Genomic DNA, 18,341 nt, shown 5'->3' with positions numbered 1-18,341 from the left:
TATAGGTGATGCATGGCAACTTGTCAATGTCGTCACTGAAGTAACTGATATCATATGACAGTGATGTAATTAATGATGTAATGTGTAAGGTCATAAGCATAAAGCAGGGGCAGGTGTACAGTTTGCTAGGAGAACTTAAAGGGATATTAAACCCAATTTTGTTCTTTCATGATTCCGAGAAAACATGCAATTTTAAACAACTTTCTAATTCACTTCCATTATATGTTTTGTTTTATTGGTATCCTCTGCTGAAAAGGATACCTAGGTATGCTCAGGAGCTGCTGATTGGTGGCTGCACATATATTCCTCATGTTATTGGCTCATCCGGTGTTCAGCTAGCTCCCAGTTGCGCATTGCTGCTTTTTCAACAAAGAATACCAAGAAAATGAAGCAAATTAGTTAGAAGAATATTGGAAACATATTTAAAATTATATTCTCTATCTGAATCATGAAAGAAAAATGTTGGGTTTCATATCCCTTTAAAGTTCAGAATTTCCCAATATTTAAGTGAGTAAGAGCTTGAAAAGTGGTGTAACAAAATATATTAAACTTTTTCTAAGAGTAAAAGGGACAGTCTAGTCAAAAATAAACTTTCATGATTCAGATAAAGTATACAATTTTAAACAATTTTCCAATTAACTTTTATCATCAAATTTGCTTTGTTCTCTTGGTATTCTTTGTTGAAATCTAAACCTAGGTAGGCTCATATGCTAATTTATTAGCACTTAAAGGCCACCTCTTATCTTAGTGCATTTTCACATTTTTTACAGCTAGATAGTGCTAGTTCATGTGTGCCATATAGATAACATTGTGATCATGCCCGTGGTGTTATCTAGCAGTCAGCCCTGATTGGCTAAAATGCAATTCTGTTCAAAGCACTGAATTAAGGGGGCAGTCTGCATAGGCTTAGATACAAGGCAATCACAGGTAAAAAGTATATTAATATAACTGAGATAAGGAGCAGTCTGCAGAGGCTTAGATACAAGGTAATCAAAGGTAAAAACTATATTAATATAACGGAGATAAGGAGCAGTCTGCAGAGGGTTAGATACAAGGTAATCACAGGTAAAAAGTATATTAATATAACTGAGATAAGGAGCAGTCTGCAGAGGCTTAGATACAAGGTAATCAAAGGTAAAAACTATATTAATATAACGGAGATAAGGAGCAGTCTGCAGAGGGTTAGATACAAGGTAATCACAGGTAAAAAGTATATTAATATAACTGAGATAAGGAACAGTCTGCAGAAGCTTAGATACAAGGTAATCACAGAGGTAAAAAGTGTATTAATATAACTGAGATAACGAGCAGTCTGCAGAGGCTTAGATACAAGGTAATCACAGGTAAAAAGTATATTAATATAACTGAGATAAGGGGCAGTCTGCAGAGGCTTAGATACAAGGCAATCACAGGTAAAAAGTATATTAATATAACTGAGATAACGAGCAGTCTGCAGAGGCTTAGATACAAGGCAATCACAGGTAAAAAGTATATTAATATAACTGAGATAAGGGGCAGTCTGCAGAGGCTTAGATACAAGGTTAATCACAGGTAAAAAGTATATTAATATAACTGAGATAAGGGGCAGTCTGCAGAGGCTTAGATACAAGGCAATCACAGGTAAAAAGTATATTATATAACTGAGATAAGGGGGTAGCCTGCAGAGGCTTAGATACAAGGTAATCACAGGTAAAAAGTGTATTAATATAACTGAGATAAGGGGGTAGCCTGCAGAGGCTTAGATACAAGGTAATCACAGAGGTAAAAAGTATATTAATATAACTGAGATAAGGGGCAGTCTGCAGAGGTTTAGATACAAGGTAATCACATGGGTAAAAAGTATATTAATATAACTGAGATAAGGGGACAGTCTGCAGAGGCTTAGATACAGGGTAATCAGAGAGGTAAAAAGTATATTAATATAACTGAGATAAGGGGACAGTCTGCAGAGGCTTAGATACAAGGTAATCACAGAGGTAAAAAGTATATTAATATAACTGAGATAAGGGGCAGTCTGCAGAGGTTTAGATACAAGGTAATCACATGGGTAAAAAGTATATTAATATAACTGAGATAAGGGGACAGTCTGCAGAGGCTTAGATACAAGGTAATCACAGGTAAAAAGTGTATTAATATAACAGTGTTGGTTATGCAAAACTGGGGAATGGGTAATAAAGGGGATTATCTATCTTTTTAAACAATAACAATTCTGGAGTAGCCTGTCCCTTTAACATTCATGGCATTTTAATCTAGCTGGCTAAATCTGCTACACGGAAATCCTTAGACACATGAACTAAGGATTGATATTGATATTATTCGTTGATATGAAAGAGCATAAATTCATTAGCAGGAAGTATCTGTCAGCCAATGGGCATTTCCGGGAAGTATCTATTAGACTATGGTCATTAGCAGGAAGTACCAAACACCCAATGATCTTTAACAGGAAGTGCCTGTCACCCAATGAGCATTGATGAGAAGTACACATCTTTATTTGTATCAATTTAAATAGCACACATCTTTATTTGTATCAATTTAAATAGCTTTTACTTCACTTTTTTTGCTTATTCTCTTCCTGCAATATTTCTATGTATGGAGATCTCACAGAATACTGGGCTGAAATAAAGAGCTTTTTCCCTCTGGCTTCCCCAGGATACCGGCACTGGCACGCAGACCTGCGCCCTGATGATTCTCCATTGGAAGCTGGGTTGGCATTCACCTGTAAGCTAAAATCCAGCACTCCGTTCCTTGGGAGGCCGGCGCTAGAGAAGCAGAAGGCTGAGGGTCTCCGGAAGCGCCTGGTGTGCTTCACTATTAATGAGTGAGTAGCTTTTTATTTGATTTATTTTGGTGCTGAATTCAAATCACTTAGGATCTGTGCCAACATCAGATATTCCTTATTATGAAATGCACCGACTTAGATATATAAATGTGCCACTTACAGTAGAATGTAAGTCCTTTCTAGTTATTCCTTTTGTTCTCATAGCAAATCCATTATCAAACCGTTTAAAAACTTACTTAGAAGCTCCCACTGTTAAAAAGATTAGCTGGAACACCCACTGCAAGTGGTTCTATAGCAAAAAAAGCAGACACTCACCCCCTTCCTTTGCATATGAAAAGACCCTTTATACAAACAGAAGCAAGCTGGAGTAGGTATCTGTCGGTATTCTCCTAAAACTTTGGGGCTTGGTTAGGTTCTGAAAATCAGTGTAATGTTATTTAAAAATAAGCAAAGCTGTACATTTAAAAAGACAAAGAAAAAAACTACAAAGAAAAATCTAGTGTATAATGTCCTTTTAAGTTGGTTACAAGTTCCCCTGTGACATAAGTAAATATTATGTTTCTCAGTGATAAAGAAAAGATACTTATGTTATGAATGCTAGCAAATATTCTGCCAATGATTATTACTGTTGCTGAGCGTCTTTGTAACATACTGAGATATTCTCTACAGCAGTGTAATTACGTTACAAACAGGATTCCATATTACATCATCAGCCTGGGGATAATTAAAGAAAGGTGATATTACCTTTTATTTATTATTATTTATTTATACTCTGTAAAGTATTCTAATTTGTTGGAAGACTGGATATGTTGCTTTAAAGGGACATGCTAGTGAACAATAGAAACATGTTAGAGCCGTTTATTAATGTACTATTGTATGTGTATAACTATGTGTTTAACCCTGCAAAGCAGTTAAACATATAGTTAAAGGGACAGTCTAGTCAAAATTAAACTTTCATGATTCAGATAGGGCAAGTGATTTTATACAATTTTCCAATTTACTTTTATCATTAAATATGCTTTTTTCTCTTGGGATTCTTTGTTGAAAGCTAAACCTAGGTTGGCTCATATGCTAATTTCTAAGCCCTAAAAGGCCGCCTCTTATCTCAGTGCATTTTGACAGCTAAACAGCGCTAGTCCATGTGTGCCATATAGAAAACATTATGCTCACTACTGTGGAGTCAGCACTAATTGGCTAAAATGCAAGTCTGATAAAAGAACTGAGATAAGGGGGCAGTCTGCTGAGGCTTAGATACAAGGTTATCACAGAGGTAAAAAGTATATTAATATAACTGAGTTTTTATGCAAAACTGGGGGATGAGTAATAAAGGGATTATCTATCTTTTTAAACAATAAACCTTCTGGAGTAGACTGTTCCTTTAAGGCCAATTTCAGAGAAGCAATGCACTACTGTAATGTAGATGGGCACATCTGGTGAGCTTATAAGAGGCATATGTGCATAGGCACCAATTACCAGCAAGCTCCTAGGTATGCTTTTAAACAAAGGGTACCAAGAGAACAAAGTAAATCTGATTATAGAAGTAAATTAAAAAACTGCTGCTCTGTCTGAATCATGATAGTGTTATTTTGCTTTTCATGTGTTGTTTAGGTTTGTGGGATTACCCACCTGTAAACAAGTTCTGCACGGGCAGTGCCAGGAGTGGTGCTTGGTATATAGTGTGGGGGGCAAGTGTATTTTATGGGACAAATATTACAGTTACTGCTTCACTGGTCTTTACTGTAAGAACCTTCTCCATACGTAGGTCACGTCAGTTCTTCACTTAGGGCTGACAGACGTAAAACAACTAGGACATTGGCTGTTCCAGTCTTGCGCCAGTTTCAGCATAACAAGAATCCGTTGTCGCGTTGTGTTACAGCAGTAAAGCCGATGACTATTTTACGCGAGGCACTAGCTATAACCCATCAGCTCTGATCTTTGCTGTTTCTTCTTGTGCAGGAAGGTTCCCTTCTTCGGATTGGAGGCGATTTGGAGGAACGGTAAACCAGTGGGTCACATTCGCAGAGCGGATTATGGATTTGCCATCAACAAGACTATTGCATACGGCTATGTCCGTAATCCTGATGGGGGACCTGTAAGTAGATTGTGTTTATGTAGTGTTAATGTATAAAACATTGCATTGTCTCTTTTTCTAGTTACATGAGATCTTCTGTTTGTGCTTTGGCGTCTCTATAGCTCTGGCGCACGTGCATAAAGCTGGTTACTGATGGACAGAAAAGTGCAAAAAGAAAATGCTCTAATGTATCAAACATTTTATTACTGCACTGTTGCAAATAACTGTTCAATCGCTGCAAAGTCGTTAAGTACATAGTTAAATTCCGCTCTAGAGCAGCAATGCACTATTGGGAGGTAGCTGAATGCATCTGGGGAGCTAATGACAGAAGGCAAATGTGTGTAGCCCCCAATCAGCAACTAGCTCACAATATTGTACTGCTGCTCCCGAGCCTGCCTACCTAGGTATGCTTTTCAACAAAGAATATCAAAAGAGCAAAGTAAATTTGATAACAGAAGTAAACTAAAAAGTGTCTCAATATCACTGCCCTGTCTGATCTATGGAGGTTTAAGTCTGACTTTCATGTTCCTTTAAGTTAAATCTAACTTTCTGTGACTGTACTTTAACCATTTAAATACGGGTGTTATCCTGCCATGCTCGACCCTAAATACAAAAGCTCTCAGCCCCTATAAAGCTTAATCTAACAAAGGTTGTGTAGTGACAGCAGTATTATATTGTCAAGCAGCAAAAGAAAACAGCACCAGATTTAGTTTAACCTCTTCCTGCCGTGGGCAAGTGTTTAACATGGGAATGACGTTCTGATATAAACACTTGCTTACAAAACAAAATCAAGTGATCGTCTATGTGATCATGTGATTTCAAGGCCTGGGATTGGATCATGGGGGACTACCTACAATGCTAGGCACCCACCCCCCCAGTCTGATGATCCTTTTTCTTAAAGCAGTAGGCTGCAGGATGCCAAATAACACTGGACATTCCATGCCGTCTTAAAGTAAATGTCAACTTTCACGAATGAAAGCCCTGTTTTTAAAAATACTATTAAAAACAGGGGCACTTTCATTCATGAAAGTTTACATTGAAGCCGTTCTTTTAAAATACTTACCTTTTATTCCTAGCAAGCGTGGAACACCGGAGCAGCGATTCCCCCGCCTCCAGGTCGTCTCTTCTTACGTCAGAAATTACAAATACGGCTTCCTCCAATAACAGCTCCCCCCCCCCCCCCAGAGCAAACATTGCCTGAGACCACGCCGTGATTGGAGGAAGCCGGATTCGTCATTTCTGAAGTAAGAAGAGACGGGGGCGGAGGAATCGCTGCTCCGGTGTTCCACGCTTGCTAGGAATAAAAGGTAAGTATTTTAAAAGAACGGCTTCAATGTAAACTTTCATGAATGAAAGTGCCCCTGTTTTTAATAGTATTTTTAAAGACAGGGCTTTCATTCGTGCCAGTTGACATTTACTTTAAGGGCGTTAAAGCCCAGCACTGTTAGGATGGCTTGGAACGTCCTAAGGGTGTAAAGAGGTTAACTTTACTGACCCAGGATAAATATGTATTAAACACACATAGGTAAAGTCTGGCTTGTAAACTGAAAGTACTGCAGCTACTGAGCAGGACATGGGCTGTGATTAGTGAGGTTGTGAGACTTCTGTTCCTGATTGGTTCTCCAGCTGTGTTCTGATCAGGAGCTACAACACAGGGTGAAACTTTACCTATGTGTTTCACTTTGCAGCAGCTAAACATATAGTTACCTAAGGTTGGTAACGCAAACATTACATGCGCTAATGATTTACAACATGTGATTCATTTGTGCTTCAGAAAGTCCCTTTAATTGTTATGTCACATTATCTGGTATATCCCTAATGATCTATATCAGTGTATATATTATGTTCACTGTGCTGGGGGGGGTGTATGTGTATATATATATATATATATATATCAGTTGTATACAGCAACAGGTGTTGGTGTTTATGTTGCTATCATGTTCTTGCTCCTAATAGAAAATATAAGTCATTTAAATGGACAAGAACCTCAACATTGATTTTTCATGATTCAGAAAGATAATGCAATGTTAAAAGTTTTTCCAATTGTATCAGAATCTTGGTATCCTTTGTTGAGTTAACCTATTTAGGCTGATAGGATCTCTGGAGCGTGCATGTGTCTAAAGCAGTCTATGGAAGCTGTATTTGCAACTATGTATAACATTGCTATAAACATTGTTGCAAACATCGCTGCCAAATGGATAAAGAAACTTGCACACTCCTGAGCTCACCATGTTGCTCTTTAACAAAGGATACAGAGAGAACTTAGCAAGATTGTGAACATAAGTACATTAGAAACTTGTTTAAAACTGCATGTTCTATCCAATTCAATTAATATTAATGACTTTACTGTCCGTTTAAGGACCAATCATTATTAAGGTGAAAACAATTACTGGAAATGTGTTAGAGAGACAGACGGGTTCATTAGTGCGACTATTTAATACCAAGCTCAGTTGTATTCGTCTAACGCACAAACACCTGAGAATAATTAGACATAAGCACGTTATTGTTTTCCCTCCTGTACCCGCCACTCACTTCAGAACTGCTCCCCCTACAGGTGCCAGATGGTAAAGCTCTGCATCTTCATACTAAGTGCCGCCATCTTGGAATTAAGTGATCTTGGCACCCTGTGACTGTGCACATTTACAGACTGATGATGTTGCCGGCTATTGTGCACTTCTGGTTAGTGTGCATGATACAGAGAAAGAACTTGTATGTGTATAATATAACTCTTACATTGTGTACAAAAACTGCAAAGTACTGTAGGGCTAACCTGAAGCGCACAATACAGCTGTGAAAATGTCACCAGCATCTCTGATCTGTGAATGGTCAGCGCTTCTGTCACAGGGTGCAAGAATATCCATACTCCAAGATAGAGGCGCCCAATGTGAAAGTACGGAGCTTCACCAAACAGCATCAGTAAAGGCTTAAAAAAAAGAGAACAGGTCTGAATGGAGCTGCAAGCACAGGAGGAAAAATAGCGGTATCACAAGTAGTAACCCTGCAGTCTCATGTCCCTTTAAATAGAAATAAAAGTGAGACAACCTCATAAACAGTAAAATAGCACGACAGAGAAGCATCCTGCAACTGGTCCCACGTATATAAGCTTGTAATAAGTACATGAAACATTGAAATATTCATAATTTGGTAGAAGACGAAAATGTCTGCTAAGCTCCACCCACCTATTGCATGCATACCTTGGTATGTTAAGTTTCTCCAATCAGGATCGACTCATAAATAAGTTTCCTACTCGTTCACACACTGATATGTGCATGTGCAATTTAAAATATGTAACTGTAAAATATTAAACGTGCACTGCTAAACTGTCATTGGATAAAACAACTAACTGGACAAGAAGAAAGCTGTGGGCGGAGCTTGGTGACTATTTTCCGCTGCTAACAAATGATTATTTAAAAGTTTCATGTACTTTTTACAGCTTATAGATGTGTAACCCATTGCAATATGCTTGTCTGGTATGTAACAATAAGTAATGAAGAATAAGTATTGGGTCCAGACTGTCCCTTTAATGCACTTCATCAATGTCCACCATATATAAAAGCGTCCCAGTAGGAGAATATAATCTTTTTTGCTATTCACTTTGCTATACATGTTTGTATATGTTCTGTATTCCCTTTAAGTTGTGGAAACTAAAACACAAAGACTAAAACATTTTGCCCTTTTTCTTTTCCTTCTCCAAGCTTGACGTCAGCTGCAGTCTATTTAAATAACAGTAAAACATGAAGTACTAAGCTTCAGTACCAAATCCGCTCTTAATTCCTCTATTTTTGGAGCATCTCCGGAGCTGTTAGCTTTGCTGCTGATAAGGGAGGGGGTGAGGCAAATCTGCGGATGTCAGTTATTTTGTGCGAGACGGCAAGAGGTGTCACAGTTTGTTGTCAGTTCAGATCTTTAAACTGTGGTACTAGGGGATTCCTATTAATCAGCGTTTTCTTTTTTCTGTCACCTTTTAGAAAGTGTTTACATGCTTACTATAAATGTGCAAATGAGGGCTATTATCACATTCGCTGTAGCACTATCTGTAAAGGAGCACAAATACTGCTAATTAACTCCGTAACTAAGCTCATCAGTCAAAGAGAGGAGGGAATTATACGCACAAAGTGCAGAAATTAGCCAAATTCTCTTAGTAATATATTTCCACTCTGCTATATCCAGCAATATAAACTGTGTAGGGTGTGTGGGGCTGACAATATCCCTTTCTCTGTATCATCTACTTCTGGCATTAGAACACGCTGCTACTCAAATTACCTAATAATGTAATCTCCTTTTGTTTGTCATTTTCATATCACTGGTGCCCATAGGCAAAGGTTACATGGGCAGCCCTACTGAATAAACAGAAAAAACCTGTACAAACCATTACTCACTGCTCCCAGAATTGCTTGTCTCTAACTGCAGCGCAGATATATTAGGGTTAACTTTAAAAAAAAAAAAAAAGGGTAAAGCCGGTATAACTCCAAAAAATGAGAAAATATCACACTCGCAATGGATTTAAAGAGACATTAAACACCTTGTAATTACAGGATCCATCTGAAGCCTTAGGTGAGTGTAAAACAATAATAATAGATTAATGCCTTGTTTGCTGCAAGTGTTATTCAACAAAAAAACTCCTCCCCCACTTGGTTTTTTTTGAGGAACCAATCGGGACTTGTTACTTGAGTACCCAAGCAAAATAACTATTGTTTTGTAGTTTTTATCTGTTAATTGGCAATAGATATGGGGGTTGTGAAGCCTTTCCAATGCAGTTTGAGTTCTTAGCACTGGAATACCTGCAATTTTCAGAGTTTAATTACAAGAAAAGGGGGCAAAATAAATAATGAAACTATTTTGTAAAGTTGTTCTATGTGTAATTAAACATTTCATATTACAATCTCAATGCTTTTACTGTCTCTTTTAAGAGGTTGTGCTAATCTGCACGGGGCATCTTCCCTCATAAGGTTACCTTAGGAAAGAGAACCCAGCTAAAGTGTAGCAAGTAATACGCCGTGAAAGCACTTAAATATAAACTACTCACAATAAATCCTCTGAAATTGCAGGTTTATTAACTGGATGGAGAAGCTTTATTTAACAACGTTATTCATATAAACACTCTCAGCTTTTATCATAACAGCCAAGAAAAGCTCAATGCATTTTATTAGATTGATCTTCTTTTTTCAAGAGCAAAAATCTAATCTAAAATCTAATCGTGTATCGTTATTCGATTAACTGTAATTATTTAAATCATCTTGCTCCTCCTAAAAACTCTGTTAACCAATCGTAAAACAGGAAGAAAGTTTAGAATTATCCAGCGATAAAAAAAAAAAAATGTATCCTATATTATAAAAGACAAGTGTTTGTCTGAAGCCGTCATGCGCAGTACAGACAAACACTTGGCCTTAGACAGCTGATCGCACGCGCACCCACCCGACAGCAGCGCGAGGACCTGGCAAGTGAAAGAGCCCAGCTGATCGCACGCGCAGGGGTGAATAACAGCAGCGCGAGGAGAGAGAGAGAGAAAGAGAAAGAGAGAGAGAACAAAAAAAATAAAAAAAATAACACAGCCCGTGTGAACGGGCTTTAGGACTAGTATATAATAAAAGGTAAGAAATATATTACAAATAAGTAAAAACTATAAATTTAATGAAAACGAATGTAAATGTTCCTCAACTATTCAGTATTTGTTTAGTTTAAAACAAAACAAATCCTGAATAATTCCGCAGACAAATATTCAAAAAAATTATTTTCTGGATATTGGTTATGAAAGATTTGTCCAAATTGAATTTTTTGCTGCTGTACAAGTCTGATAATAATAACAACTTATTTATCTCTTTTCTCCGTGTTGAACTTAAAGGACCCGTCAACACAGTAGATTTGCATAATCAACAAACGCAAGGTAACAAGACAATGCAATAGCAGTTAGTCTGAACTTCAAATGAGTAGTAGCTTTTTTTTCTGACAATTTTAAAAGTTATGTCTTTTTCCACTCCCCCTGGCAGCCATCAGCCATTCACAAATGCATACACGTACCATGTGACAGCCATCAGCCATTCACAAATGCATACACACTTATTCTTGCACGTGCTCAGTAGGAGCTGGTGACTCAAAAAAAAAGACTGTGCACATTTTGTTAATGGAAGTAAATTGGAAAGTTGTTTAAAATGGCATGTTCTATCTGAATAATGAAAGTTTAATTTTGATTGAGTGTCCCTTTAAAGAGCTTTAACCAAGGTACATTTACATAAGAGGGTTCGAAGCTACAGTTTTTATTCCTAAAAGGCTTTTGTAAACAAGAAGATCTTGAGTCTTTGTTCAAAAATGCCCATGGAACAGGAGCTTCTTTCATTGTGCTGGGGTGAGTGTTCCATAGAGAGGGGGTGGCATCGTGGCTAACAGCTTGAAAACCACATTTTTGGTGAATTCTTGGCACATTTAGCTTCCGGGCATAAGCTGATCCGAACAAATTGAGTTGGGACATAGGACACCAATAATTAATTTAAATAGCTTGTTCCTGATGTAGAGCTTTGTAGGATAGCAGCTCTATCTTGTATAGTATGCACCATCTTATTGGCAGCCAGTGTAGGAAGGGGAGGATGGTTGTCACATAGCCAGTTAGCAGCTTTACTGCAGCGTTTGGTAACAACCGAAGGCGATGGAGTCGTTTTTCTGGGAGACCATAATAAAGTGCGTTGCAGTTGTCCAAACGGGATTTCACCAATGCATGGATGATCGGGGAAAGATCTTCTTTAGGAATCAGTTGCTTGATTCTAGCTATATTCTTTACATTAAAGGGGCATAATACTCATATGCTAAATCATTTGAAACTGATGCAGTATAACTGTAAAAAGCTGACAGGAAAATATCACCTGAGCATCTCTATGTAGAAAAAGAAGATATTTTACCTCACAATTTCCCCAGCTCACCAGAGTAAGTTCTGTGTAAAAAGTTATACTCAGCTGCAGTTAAAAAATAAATTAAAAAAATGAAGAAATGAACAGCAGCCAATCAGCATCAGCTGTGCTAAGGTCATGAACTCTTTTACTGTGATATCATGAGATTTGACTTAACTCTCATGATATTTCATTGTAAACTTCCTTACACTGAATAGGGAAATAAGATGAGTGTGCACGAATGCTCGCTCCTTCCGCTGTCCCGGGACAGACATACTGATTTGCTGCTTAGAAGTCCTTTACAATGGGATGTGGCTACTGAGGAACTTTTGAGGTAAAATATCTTTCTCTTTTACATAGAGATGCTCAGGTGATATTTTCTAGTCAGCTTTTTACAGCTATACTGCATCACTTTCAAGTGTTTAATCATTTGGGTATTATGGCCCTTTAAGAATGAGGCTTGTACTGTGGCTGATATATGATGTTTCAGGGAAAGTTCACTGCTAAGAATAACTCCGATATCTTACTAGATTTGAGTTTGTGTATCAATATTCTATTGAGTGTTTTTTTTCTCCTTAGCCCATCTCCCTATATAAGAAGCTACTACAGTTTTGTTTACATGAATGAGCACAGGGGCAAAGGAATTGTGCTATTTAGTGCATAACTACTTGTTTATCCCCTGTCTTTTTGTAATAAAGATACTGGTTTTACAAATGTCTAATGTGGGAGAACTAAACTTTGGATTTGTAACTGTTTTCATCTTCTCGGTACACCACAGAGTGTTCTGCTTTGTACACAGCAGACGTACGGCCTTCAGACCAAGATATTCTGATGCGTTATGTCCAGTACGTTTGCTCATTAGCTAACAAGAAGTTTTATGACTTTGGCCATGCTTTTATTAACAGGGTGATGTCCTCCGCTGAACATTATGCTTTGCTTTGTTTCTGCTCATTGATGAGACCATTAAATATGGGCTGTAAAAATGCAGATGTCTCCGAGCTACTTGTTTGGAAATGGACAGCTGTGTATAAGTCTTGTGTATACGCGCAGGCGACAAAATCTGCCCTACAACACTCAGTAACTATATCTCTTCTTAATATTCAGCATTCCTTGAAAAACATTTGAATAAATACAAGGAATGTTCTGTGAATATGTCACAGTGGATTAGGCTTTGCTGAGGCTGATAGCAGCAGAATCTTAGTTTGTGGTTGGTTTAGTCCAAGACTTGTCAGCACGGAAATAAGGAAAAACTCATCAAACTAAATATCCGTGCCCTGTAAAGGCTTAAAAGAAATGAAACATCTTATGTTCAAAGCTAAAATGTCACAATTTAGTCCACAATGGCTGCACACTGCCTGGGTTTTTAAGATTATTTTTTTTTGAGGCTTACAGCAGATAATCACGGTGACTGAAACCATAAGAGAAACGGTTATGGTTTTGCATAGAGTTACAACATGTTCATTTTTATTTGCATGAAGAACGTTTAAATGTGACAAGGAAGTGAAAATGTAAGTTTCATAAAAATCCAAAATGTTCTGAGCTAAATTACACAAAAAGGGGGCAACATAAATAATGAAAAAATATTGCAGTTTTACTAAACATTTTTATTTTAAAATAATAAATAAAAAGACAACCTCTTCAGCATTGAAATAGCGAGAAACGACCGTGAGACCAGATACGCCACACAGGCAATAGAGTTTATGAATTCCACATGCTGGGCTGAGGTGTAGGTGACAAATTCCTTCCACGTTTCTAGATCACCCTGGGATGGCCAGCCCCTCGTTTTATCGACGACTTTACCATAACAAAACCCACATGTGAATATTTTACAATTACAGACGTTTAACAAACAAGTGTGTTTACTACATTTTGCTGTCGTAATAATTATTTTTTATTCTTGTTTGATGTGCAAGATATCGTGTATTAGGTGCCTCACACAACTATAGATGAGAATGGCAGGAACACTAACTTAACGCTGTAAAATATAGCTGTTTAGGATTTATCTGATGATAGCACCTGTCTGTATCAGCTGTGTCCCCCGTTTCTTGTGCTGGCTTGGCCCCGCTCTGCTCCGGAGGCTGTAGGTCGCATTGCCAAGCTCTGTATGAGGTGACAGATCTCTGTAGCTGCAGCTACTTAAAGTGAATGTACATTTTGATGATAAAGTACCCGGTTTTTAAAAATTCAATTAAAAACAGGGACACTTTAATTCATCAAAATTTACATTTCACTCGTGTTGTGAAAATACTTGCCTTTTAATCTTGACAGCCGCTCCAGCTTCCCCCGGTCGTCACAAGACTCTTCCTACGTCAGAAATGACAGATCGGTCATCCAATCACGGCTCTCCCCCCGGGAGAATCAGTATCTGATTCAACGCCGTGATTGGAGGAAGCTGTATTCCTCATTTTAGACCCAGGAAGAAGCTTTGCGACCGGCGGAGGAAGTGGTGCAGCGGATGTCAAGAATAAAAGTTAAGTATTTTCACAACACAAGTGAAATGTAAATTTTGATGAATTAAAGTGCCCCTGTTTTTAATCAAATTTTTAAAAACCGGGCACTTTATCATCAAAATTTACATTCACTTTAAGCAGAAGGGGCGGGGCCAGCGCAGGAATTTATTCATCTAAATTATACAACATGCTGCTTACAGAGAGGGGCTGTAGTTCTCACTGTCATGAAGGATGTGCTTTAAAAATAGTCACCTTAAAGGGACTTGAAATTCAACATTTAACTTTCATGTATCACACAGAGCAGCAATTTTCAAATGTTTTAATTTGTTTCTTTTATTAAATTGGATTTGTTCTCTTGATGCCCTTTGTTGAAAAGCATTGACAGGAGTTAAACACATAGACTTGTACAAACAATAATGCAATAATAAAATGATCTGCACTTCTCTATAAAGATCTTTTTTGTTAAAGGGATTTTTTAACAATTAGCAGCACAACCAATCAGCAGCCAGATATAATCAACACATAGCTGCCTCCAGCATTTTACAATGACAGCAAATAGCATAATATTTGTGTGAAAGCAAAAGCGCCAGTGACTGCTTTGTCCTTGGTGCTTATTGACAGGTAAGTGCTTCCGATTTAAGCACTTACCTGTCTACTGTTTAATAAGCCTCTAAATATATATAGCTTTTGTTCTGTCTCAGCTGAGTGTGCGTCTCTCTCTTTTTATATTTATGCAAATTACTCTTGGGTCTCCCTAAGAGTAATGGGGGAAACCAGACGTGGACTCCTTGACACCACCCTGCTGGCGGCCCATTGGCCGCGAGTCTGCAGGGGGCGGTGTTGCACCATCAGCTCTTGTGAGCTGCTGGTGCAATGTTAAATGTGGAGAGCGTATTGCTCTTCGCATTCAGCGAGGTCTTGCGGACCTGATCCGCACTGTCGGATCAGGTCTCCAAGACCTTTGATAAATAGGCCCCATAGTGTGCTAAGAGAGTATGTACCCTGAGTGCAATGAAAATGAACAGGCATGGAATTCATTCTAGCTTTTGTTCTGTCTCAGCTGAGTGCGCGTCTCTCTTTTTATATTTATGCAAATTACTCTTGGGTCTCCCTAAGAGTAATGGGGGAAACCAGACGTGGACTCCTTGCACACATGCCCTTAGAGAGATGCAACTGCACCTCACTGACGAGGCCCACAGAAGGCCGAAACGATTTTCTGGGTTTGTTGTTTCTCTTGTTCAGAGAAGAATTACCTGGTAATTCGTCTCCGCATTCAGCGAGGTCTTGCGGACCTGATCCGCACTGTCGGATCAGGTCCGCAAGACCTTTGATAAATAGGCCCCATAGTGTGCTAAGAGAGTATGCACCCTGAGTGCAATGAAAATGAACAGGTATGGAATTTATTCTAGCTTTTGTTCTGTCTCAGCTGAGTGTGTCTCTCTCTCTCTCTTTATATTTATGCAAATTGTTCTTAGGTCTCCCTAAGAGTAAAAGGGGAAACCAGACGTGGACTCCTTGCACACATGCCCTTAGAGAGATGCAACTGCACCTCACTGACGAGGCCCACAGAAGGCCGAAACGATCGTCTGGGGTTGTTGTTTCTCTTGTTCAGAGAAGAATTCCCTGGTATTTCAGCGCTGGACTGTCATTGGGCAGGATCAGACTGATATGCTACAGGATATATTTTCTCTGTGAAAAGGCATAGTGTGCTAAAAGAGTATGCACCCTGAGTGGCACTGAAAATGAACAGGCATGGAAGTTATTGTAGCTTTTGTTCTCTCTCAGGAGTGCTGTTCTCTCTTCTGATATTTATGCAAATTACTCTTGGGTCTCCCTATGAGTAATGGGGAAAAACAGACGTGGACCCCTTGCACACATGCCCTTAGAGAGATACAACAGCACCTCACTGACGAGGCCCACAGAAGGCCGAAACGATCGTCTGGGGTTGTTGTTTCTCTTGTTCAGAGAAGAATTCCCTGGTATTTCAGCGCTGGACTGTCATTGGGCAGGATCAGACTGATATGCTACAGGATATATTTTCTCTGTGAAAAGGCATAGTGTGCTAAAAGAGTATGCACCCTGAGTGGCACTGAAAATGAACAGGCATGGAAGTTATTGTAGCTTTTGTTCTCTCTCAGGAGTGCTGTTCTCTCTTCTGATATTTATGCAAATTACTCTTGGGTCTCCCTATGAGTAATGGGGAAAACCAGACGTGGACCCCTTGCACACATGCCCTTAGAGAGATACAACAGCACCTCACTGATGAGGCCCACAGAAGGCCGAAACGATCGTCTGGGGTTGTTGTTTCTCTTGTTCAGAGAAGAATTCCCTGGTATTTCGGCGCTGGACTGTCATTGGGCAGGATCAGACTGATATGCTACAGGATATATTTTCTCTGTGAAAAGGCATAGTGTGCTAAAAGAGTATGCACCCTGAGTGGCACTGAAAATGAACAGGCATGGAAGTTATTGTAGCTTTTGTTCTCTCTCAGGAGTGCTGTTCTCTCTTCTGATATTTATGCAAATTACTCTTGGGTCTCCCTATGAGTAATGGGGAAAACCAGACGTGGACCCCTTGCACACATGCCCTTATAGAGATACAACAGCACCTTACTGATGAGGCCCACAGAAGGCCGAAACGATCGTCTGGGGTTGTTGTTTCTTTTGTTCAGAGAAGAATTGCCTGGTATTTCGGCGCTGGACTGTCATTGGGCAGGGTCAGGCTGATATGCTACAGGATATTTTTTCCCTGTGAAAAGGCATAGTGTGCAAAAAGAACGCGCACCCTGAGTTGCAATAGAAATTAACAGGCATGGAAGTTATTCTAGCTTTTGTTGTGTCTCAGCTGAGTGCGTCTCTCTCTCTTTTTATATTTATATATATATATGAGGTATATACCAGGCGGTGCATTGTTACACTGAGGCAGTTGGAGTGTTATTAAATGTACCTATATAGACACCAACCCTTTGGCTTAGCAATAGTGTGTCCCAACATTATCAGTTTCATGCACTAAAATCCTACCCTTGTAGTTTCATAGGGACTGATGATAAAAAGCTTGAGACACCACTCCAAATGTTTAGGGGCTTTTTTGGACATTTTACTGTAGTGTATTTGTCACACCCAGAACGTGCACAGTGACATAAACAGCTCACAAGCTCACATTTGCCGGTGTAAAATTCTTTGAAGGACCTCACAGTACTGATGAGACCAGAGAGCTTTAGGTAACTGGGCCCATGGTATCAGCGTTGCGTTAGTTTTCAGTACCAGCTTGTACATCTTAGTTTTCCTTTACCTGTAGCCAGTTTGTGTCTCTCCGTTTTAATTTGATTCCCTGTATTTATTTTGTTGTTTGCAGGTCACGCTGGATTTTGTCCGTAGTGGAGAATATGCTCTGGAGAGAATGGGGGTCACCTATCCCGCTGAGGCTCATCAGAAGTCACCGTTTGACCCCAGCAACATGAGAGTGAAAGGATTTTATTAATCTGATCAAATAAAAAGCGCCTCTGCGAGGGCCACACTGGTTGTGTCAGCACAAAGATAACCCGCCACTGATTTAATTAGGTGCAGCGATTAACCCTTTATCTCAGAGCTGACTGTAATTTACTGCGTCACCACATAGGACATGAGTTTCCTGATTAGACTGAGGACTAGTGACGATAATTCTGTGGTGCGCCCCTCTTCGTCTTCAGGCAGCATCCAAACCACTATATATTGTGAATCATCTCCTAAATTAAACCAAAAAACAAATGATAATGACAGATTGATAGATGAAAAATAAAGGTAAGAATCTCTGTGCTCATCTTAAAAAAAACTACACTGTGAAGCTTTTTATTTTTTTATTTAAATAACATCTGTTTTATTTTGTTACCAAACATATAAAAGCATTCAAATAATTGTATTTCTAAAAGCTTTGTTGTAGAAATGTATCCTGTGCACAAGCGCATATTTTCTACATGTGTACACAGGTATGTTGTTGTAGCAACATGTGTACAGAAGCTTTTTTGCAGCATATGCGCAGAAGAACGTATTTGCAGCATATGCGCAGAAGAACGTATTTGCAGCATATGCACAGAAGAACGTATTTGCAGCATATGCACAGAAGAACGTATTTGCAGCATATGCACAGAAGAACGTATTTGCAGCATGTGCTTAGAAGAACGTATT

At 38.9% G+C, this 18,341-nt stretch overlaps 1 protein-coding gene across 4 annotated transcripts in view; it reads left to right on the top strand.

Annotated features, from left to right (window-relative positions):
* Nucleotides 1-18,084, top strand: part of SARDH (sarcosine dehydrogenase) — a 263,164-nt gene extending 245,080 nt beyond the window's left edge. For 3 of the 4 annotated variants that reach the window (XM_053695898.1, XM_053695900.1, XM_053695899.1), the window contains exons 19-21: nt 2,650-2,818; nt 4,736-4,871; nt 17,533-18,084. In XM_053695898.1, the coding sequence (XP_053551873.1) occupies nt 2,650-2,818; nt 4,736-4,871; nt 17,533-17,658 (431 nt within the window). In that variant the 3' untranslated portion in view covers nt 17,659-18,084. Of the gene's footprint in view, nt 1-2,649; nt 2,819-4,735; nt 4,872-7,404; nt 7,530-17,532 lie in introns of all 4 variants that reach the window. The other variant, XR_008399747.1, reaches the window with a different exon arrangement.
* Nucleotides 18,085-18,341: the final 257 nt, after the last annotated feature.

Source organism: Bombina bombina, chromosome 12, assembly GCF_027579735.1.
Source record: "Bombina bombina isolate aBomBom1 chromosome 12, aBomBom1.pri, whole genome shotgun sequence".
Taxonomy (NCBI): Eukaryota; Metazoa; Chordata; class Amphibia; order Anura; family Bombinatoridae; genus Bombina; species Bombina bombina.
Note: the sequence above shows the minus strand (reverse complement) of the source record. Positions and strands in the feature narration are given on the sequence as shown.